General features: G+C 36.2%; 1 protein-coding gene across 1 annotated transcript in view; it reads left to right on the plus strand.

Annotated features, from left to right (window-relative positions):
• The window catches only part of ttc17 (tetratricopeptide repeat domain 17), a 20,522-nt gene extending 18,249 nt beyond the window's left edge, over positions 1-2,273 (plus strand). The window contains exons 23-25 of the mRNA XM_015061001.1: positions 845-964; positions 1,057-1,200; positions 1,292-2,273. Of these exons, the coding sequence (XP_014916487.1) occupies positions 845-964; positions 1,057-1,200; positions 1,292-1,423 (396 nt within the window). The 3' untranslated portion in view covers positions 1,424-2,273. The remainder of the gene's footprint in view (positions 1-844; positions 965-1,056; positions 1,201-1,291) is intronic.
• The last annotated feature ends 5,535 nt before the right edge of the window (positions 2,274-7,808 follow it).

Consider the following 7,808-nt stretch of genomic DNA (forward strand, 5'->3'; position numbering starts at 1 on the left):
TCCTTACGGCTCGTGTACAGTCTCAGGGTGCTGGATTTGGGGTGGAACCCTCCATGCATGGTTAGTAGCTTCCGAGTCTTAACATCCGTGGCCTTCATCTCTTCAGGGTATCTGATTACTGGTAAGGCATAGCTGTTTATTGCACGGATCTTGTTCTTGCCATTGAGCTGGCTTCTCAGGACTTACCTCCAACGAATAAGGCATTTGGCTGTGGCTCCTTTCCTTGTGACCTCATCGAGGTTGCCATTTGCTTTTGCTTGTGGTATTCCCAGGTACTTGTAACTGTGCTCTATGTCTGCTATTGTTCCTTCTGGGAGTGAGAAGGAACAGCCCGGATTCGAACCCCGGTCTCCCGGGTGGTAGACTGGTGTCTACCCACTGAGCTATACAGTCAGCTATATATATATATATATATATATATATATAGAGAGAGAGAGAGAGAGAGAGAGAGAGAGGTGGGAGTTGAGTTTTAAATTGAACATTGATAATTGTCAAGTACTTGAGAGCTATGCATTTATATTTACTGATAGTTATTTTTGTCTTATGGAGGGAGTGAGTAAAAATGTCTTCAGATATTCTAACATCAAAGCCAAGTTTTCTCTATTGACCAAAGGAAGAACCACAAGAGATTGAAGACTTGGTGGTTTTATGTCTTGGAGTCAGTTCTGATAACTGTCTTTGTTTTATTTTACAATTTCAAACATAAATCATGCAAGTTTTCTTTTCTGTTTGAATTGTGTTGAGAAGGAGAAACATGAACAGGTCTGCAACAAGTGACCAGGTAACTAAAATGGTATTAACTTTTCATACTCAATTAATTTTGAATTTTTTTCCCGCCAATCAGAATCAGACATCTTGGGTGTTGTCCAGCATGGCTGCACTGTACTGGAGAGTGAAAGGTCAAGGCAAGAGAGCCATCGACTGCCTGCGGCAAGCCCTTAACTATGCCCCTCATCACATGAAGGCAAGATAGACACAATTATTTAGTCTACTTATAGCAAGTAATAAATCCATAAATAAAATATATGCTTTTTCTGCTCTTGAATTATGGAACAGGATGTACCACTTATCAGCTTGGCCAACATCTTTCAAAACGCTAGGTTGTGGGAGGATGCCCTCACAGTCGCTCGCATGGCTGTCGAGATTGCACCGCACTTTGTCGTGAACCACTTTACCCTTGCCAATGTCTATATTGCAATGGTAACAACACTAAATTGTTGGTTCTGATGTCGTTTTTTCTGGTATTGTACTGTAACAGCATCTTAAATCTTTTTTTTCTTCTTCGTAACAGGAGGAGTTTGAGAAAGCAATGCACTGGTATGAATCCACTTTGAAACTGCAACCAGAATTCGCCCCTGCCAAAGATCGACTGAGAACCATTCAGTGTTATCTGCTCACCAAGAGGGAGCGTCGCCAGCCCTAAACCACTCAACCTGACCTACCCAGTGACCATAAACACATCACACACATGCACACATTCAGACATCCTCTACCACAGAACTATTTGAATAAAATGAAAACATAGGGAAGTTGAAAGTTAACAGTCCTAATTTTGTGTATTTCAGGCCCCTTTTCTTCATTGGTGGTCGAACACGGTTGTGTTAATTAGGTTGAAATGTAGATAATTTAGCCCCACAACTGCAAGACTGTTGCTATTTAACAATCAAAACCTTGTGATGCTCATATCATGTTTTTTTTTTTTTCCTGTTTGCTTAACTTTAAAAATATGTGGGGGTCAAAGTAAGTTATGCTTTTAAAGTCCGACTACTTCTGTTGTAACTTTTAATTCAACCTGGGCCAACCAGAACACTTTATTATTATTCTTCTTGAAGACATTTTTAAAATAAAAAATAACGTTTTGCTCCACTGTTTTCAAGAATAATGACATATAATCTCCCAAAGGTGGTGCCAGTTTTAAATTCTAAATGAAAAGGCTGTATTACAGTATTTTGCAAGAAATATTTTGCTGAGATGATAGGGGAATGTGCTTCTCAACTCAGAAGTTAAATGAGTTTTAATTGAGCGATAATGCCCTCTCTGTGCTTCTTTCAATGAATGGGAATTCTCGGTTTATGCACTTTTTCTTTTTATCATTCCTATTTATATGGGACCTACAAACTGATTTTGCTACGAGCTAATTTAAAAATGAAAGAGTGAAAATGACATGCTGTTTCATTTGCTTCTCAACATGTGGAAATTACATGGCAAAAAAGGATTTATCATTGACAGTCTATTAAAAACAAATCTGTATTAAATGTACAGTTTTAAAGGCAGCTTGTGGATTTCCTTTTATTTCTTGGTGTGACGTATGCATGTCCTTAGGAAGTGAAAACTTTGGTTTTATTCTTCCTAGTTTAGCATAAGGTATACACAACATTTGTGCTGCTCCTATGTAAAAAATCCTGGTTTAAACTCTCATTCAAAACAGGTCACTCTGGCCTAATGGTGGCACTGCTGGACCTTTTCTAGCCAGACATCATTTGTCAGCTCCTACATCATCTCCCTCTCAGTATGACGACATCACTTTCATTTTATTTCATCTTAACGCTTTTATTTAACAGCATCTTTTAGATAATGTTAAAATATGTCTTCAAAGGACAAGGACAAAATTACTGTGCATTATATATGTTATATAAATACACTTGAGTGAAGCACTTTTTTAGGGCATACAGATTTAGATTTTCATTCTTGCAATAAATACATAAATTCAGAAAGTGAGACCATTAAAACTTCATCAACCAGGAAATTCATCATATCCTGGTTGAAGAAAACCTTGTACTGGGAAGAAATATTTTCTAAGATTAGTAATTTTTTGATGGATTTCTTTTCCTGGAGCATATAGATTTTATTATTTCATGAGGTAAGTCATTTTGTATGCCTTTAATTTCCTTAAGTTGTAGAAGTATTTTAAAATAGTTGGTTATGAGTCCAGATTTTACTGGATGGCATAAATAATACATTTCAGGTTCTGAACTATTTGTCATAAAGTTCTGTTGCTGGAAAATGTGGAAAGTATCTATGAAGCTATACAGTCTAAATGAATTATGTAGATGGAATGTGTTGCTCTAAAGAATTTGGACCTTTCTCTAAAAAAAATGTCTACAAAACATTGAAATCTGCAGTTACTAATGACAAAATATGCTGTTGTTTCAAGTAAAAGGGTTAAATTATTTTCATTTTGAAAAGAAATTGAACCCCCTTTTTATTCTGATGCTCCTAAATGAATTCAGTACAACTTCTTGACCTGTTGCCAGAGTAAACAGTCCCCCAACATGTAATTTAATCATATAATTTTATACCATAAGTAAAAGTTTTTAAAATCTCAGAGGTTTCTTAAAGAAGTAAGATCTGCAGAGATCTACTGCCCAGTTGTAGTTTGTGTCATAAATGAGATGTCATTAAAAAAAATGGTGTATGTAAAGATAAGCGACCAATGCTTTTGACAATTTACATTCCAACAAATGCTAACATAGATGCTGACTGGCAAACTCCATCTTTATAGTAATGTTCACCGGCTCTACTTTGTTCCCTTTGTTTATTTTTGTTTGTTTGTTTGTTTATTAGTTGCCACAAGACTGCAGAACATGCTTTTTTTTGTTATTTAAATCTTACATAGCTGCAGTGATGAACTATCTTGCAAAAAATAGTTTCCAGAATGAGTTCTTTGTATATTTAAACAAGCTTTTCTGTTAAGTTCTATTGTCACTCAACTTGTCCTTGTTTACTGCTAACCAGACTCACATTTTGGAGTTGGTTTTACTTCCAACATAAACTATTTACTTTTCTGTACTACATTTTCAGCATTTTTTAAATATGCTAAGGATTTTTTTTTTTTATCAAATTACATATATAATATAATAATATTATGGTGAAGTATGAAAAAAGGTTATCTTGCAATCAGACAATATTTCACTTGTATATAATTTAAAAAATACAAAGCTGAGATATTAATTACCCCTTGGCTGTTTAGAGCTATGCATTGGAATGTGCTGCTGCCTCTGCAGCATGGACCGTCATGAACCAAGGATGGAACACTGTGTTCATTCACATAAGAAGGAACAGCCACATAGTATTCATGTGAAAAGGCACTTTATTTTTTTCCTGCTGGCTTTTTTTCCCCCTGAAAATACTCGTTCTAAAAATGGCTCGAGCACAAAACAGGCTGCTATTTTTAGAATCCTGTGAAGTAACAAGATGGTTGCAGAGGAACTAAAGTGTATGCATGGAATCCTATAAAAAAAAAGAAAAGAAAAGCACATGCAAGGGGAAATTTGCAGCTACAAAGCCCTCCCCTCTCCTTTAGATCCACTGTGGACAAAACCTGCTGCATTGCAAATGGATCATATTTACTGTCATCCCCGTTCGCCATGTCTGTGCAGTCAAACCTCTTCTTCACTCTTGTTTTGGAATGTTTCTCAATGAATAATTGACTGGAGAGGTATTTTTGACCATCCCTGTCTTGGGTGCAGTGTATAAATAGCTCATGTGCTGCAAAGCGTGCATGGATTTGTCAGGGGTGTTAGGCCTGGGAGTAGGAGCCCTGTTATGTAATAGGCATGTGAGTTGGCACACCACAGAAACACTGCATTGAATGGGTGTGTGTGAAAGCTCTGTTCCCATTGAGTGTTTTCAGAGCGATGGTATTCTCACTGGGAGTCCTTTGTTAAGTCTTTTGAAGCTGAGGCAGCTAATTTTCCGTTACCGCAATAGCAGACAGGACGCGTTAATCTTATATCTACACAAGCAAACCTGTCTTGAAACATTATATTCCAGATATGTTAAATTTTGATTTAAATATTATCCTCTCCACAGTGAAAACCACTCTCCAAATATCAGCATTTGAATTAATTTGTACAGCTTGTACTTTTAAATAAATACAAAAAAAACTGCTCTTATCTTTCAAAGGAGGAGCTACTTATTAGCTTTTGAGTTCACTAAAATTATTAGTTTTTTTTTTGTTGTTTTTTTGGCATTTGTATGTTAGTAACCAGTTGAATAGCTTCACTGAAAAAATAATATTTGGGATTTAGTCTATATAAATATTCATTACACTTTGGAGACAGAAGAATGCTGCATTAACTTCCTAATAAATCAGCTTTATAGATTCTCAAAAGGCTTAGTTTTTGACTTTTCAGTCATTCGTCGTTATAGTAAACTTTTGATGCTCATAGGCATGTTGGATTTTGCTCAGTGCATGCAAGTAGCGTAAATTTAGCTCAGCATGGTTTATTTTAGAAACACTGAATGAAAGTGATGCAAGACATTATGTAATAATTGTGAGTTCCCTACATGGACATGAAAGGCTATTTTTAAAAGCACTGAGATAAAGTGCATTAAGATTTCATACACAGGCTGAATCTTTGTTTCAGATTCCATTTTATGTGTTCACTAGGAAATTGAGGCAGTTCTCATCAAATACAATCATTTGTCTACAATTCAGACATATTTTACAGTTTATTGGTTGAGCATAAATCTACCTATATTGGCCATAAATAGATATTTCATTTCAGTATTACTCAGATTGTATGATTTTATTTTGGCTTTTTCCTCTTTTCTGAGTGTGGTTTTACTCATCATACTCTTCTTTCTTTATGTAGAATCAAATAAGACATGTTGGGTTACTTTGCATACCAAATTGATCAGAGCATGAGTGTCAGAGTGTGTAGTTATATGTCTCTCAATAATCTAATGAACTGTTCAAGGTGTATCCCACCTCTCCACTGTGGATTACTGGAATGGGCTTCTTAATTTAATTTTGTTAAAATTTTGACTTTTGTTACTTCCAAACAGAGCACACTCTTGAACAACAAATTATATGTACTTGATAACAAAACAGCAGGAACCATGTCTCAAGTTTTGTTCGTATACTAAAAAGAAAAAGGAAGAGGGGCTGTTTTTGGACAGTAAATTATAACATTGAATCTCAGAAGTTGCCTTCTTATAGATTATGGAGATATAAAGGAATATTCTAGAGGTGTTGAAGGAGAATGCAAAGTTGCAAAATCATACCTACAAAGCATTTTCCTTTGTGACTCACAACGAGAAACTAATTGGTCAAAGATCCCATTTGAAATTGTTGCTGCTGTGCTTAGTTATGAAATGTCTGTTATGTTGTCAGGTTGTATTTAAGGTACCTCCAAAGTTCACCTCACCTCCCGCCTATTGATGGCTGACAATAGACACCAGATCCCTGGGAACTCTGCAAGAAGTAAGTAAATACATACATGGATGCATGTATCTACAATGTGGGCTTTGCTTTGTTTTTAATAATAGTTTATGGTGCAAATATGGTGCAACAATATATTTACTGGCATTTCATGTTGAATTTCTTATAGCAGGTACTTTCTTCTCACTTTTATTAAAGCTAAGTATTGCAGGAACACAACACATATTTATTGTTAGTTCATCACCTGATCATTTTAACAGCATGTATCCCAGAGTCATGTTCCAGTGAGTGTATTTACAGAGAATATGCAGACATTGTATAATAAAGATTAGGAACAGGAAATTGAATGTTTTCACTTAAAAAAAAAAGAATAAAAAAACATATCTCAAAAGGATTGTTGATTAATTTTATTTTTAGTGAATTGATGTCCAAAACATCTTGCAGCCTTGTGCACATCATCCTAAACCCCAATGTGAACAGGTCTTCAGCACTATGGACAGCTCACCAATGAGTCCCTTACACTTCATTCAAAATTCTGCTGCTAATATAAGACCCTTTACCAAACAGTTTAAAACCTTTCATCTGCAGTGAGAATGTAATTTACAAATGGAAAACAGTTAAAGCCATCACTATTTTCTCGGGAAAAGGCCTCATGACAAGTTCCCCATTGGTTCAGAGCATGCAATGTTCAAGCAGACAGCAAAGAACCCAAGAACAACATATTAGACTCCAGAAGGTTTTTTTGGATGCTTGTCGAAGATAGAGAGTACTATGTCTGAAGAAAACCAAATCTAACAGTATCACAGACTACCAGTTGTCAACCATTTTGGTGAGGGGTGATGATTTGGACTTGTTTTCCAACCTGGGTCAAGGCCTTACCACAGATTTTGAGTTAGATTTAGATCTGGACTTTGACTGGAATATGCAAACACAAGAATATGGTTTAACTAAGCCATTCAATTGGAATCTTAACCTCTCCACTAGTCTCAAGTTTTTGGCAGACGCCAACATATTTCCTTCCAGGTTTGCGCTGGATGTGACTTCAACTGTCTTCAAATCAACTCTGACCAGCTTCCATGTAACAGCAAAAAAAAAAAAAAAAAAACATCCCCACAGCATGGTGCTGTCATCACCATGTTTCAGACTGAACAGTGTGTGGTTGCATGTTGCATGTTGGTCTCATCCAGAGACCAGAACTTCTTTCTTCACATGCTATCATGCTTGCTGCGCATGGCACAGCAAGCATGTCACAGCATTCTTTTAAAATTGTCTTTCTTTTTACCACTCTTCCATGGGTTTCTAAGTCCATGACTAACAGTTATCCTCCCCACAGGTTCCCCCTGAGTTGTGGATCTCTGCAACTGTTCATGGGTTATCATGGCTGCCACTCTGCCAGATGTTCTCCTTGCCAGGCCTGTCATTTTAGTTGAACAGCCATGTGTTGGTAGGATTGTAGTTGTACTACACTATTTTCATTGTTGCATTTCAGATTGAATAGTGGTTTGTGAAATGTTTAAGCCTTTTGTGTAATGTTTAATCACTTAACTGTGCTTTAAACATCTTCAAAGATGATCCATGACTGGTTTGCTGGGTTAATGCGTCATAGTAGTGGTGTTTACTGAGGTTTTCTATCAAACTTCTT

Source organism: Poecilia latipinna, unplaced genomic scaffold (assembly GCF_001443285.1).
Source record: "Poecilia latipinna isolate Pla-1442-1.1 unplaced genomic scaffold, P_latipinna-1.0 Scaffold1765, whole genome shotgun sequence".
Lineage (NCBI taxonomy): Eukaryota > Metazoa > Chordata > Actinopteri > Cyprinodontiformes > Poeciliidae > Poecilia > Poecilia latipinna.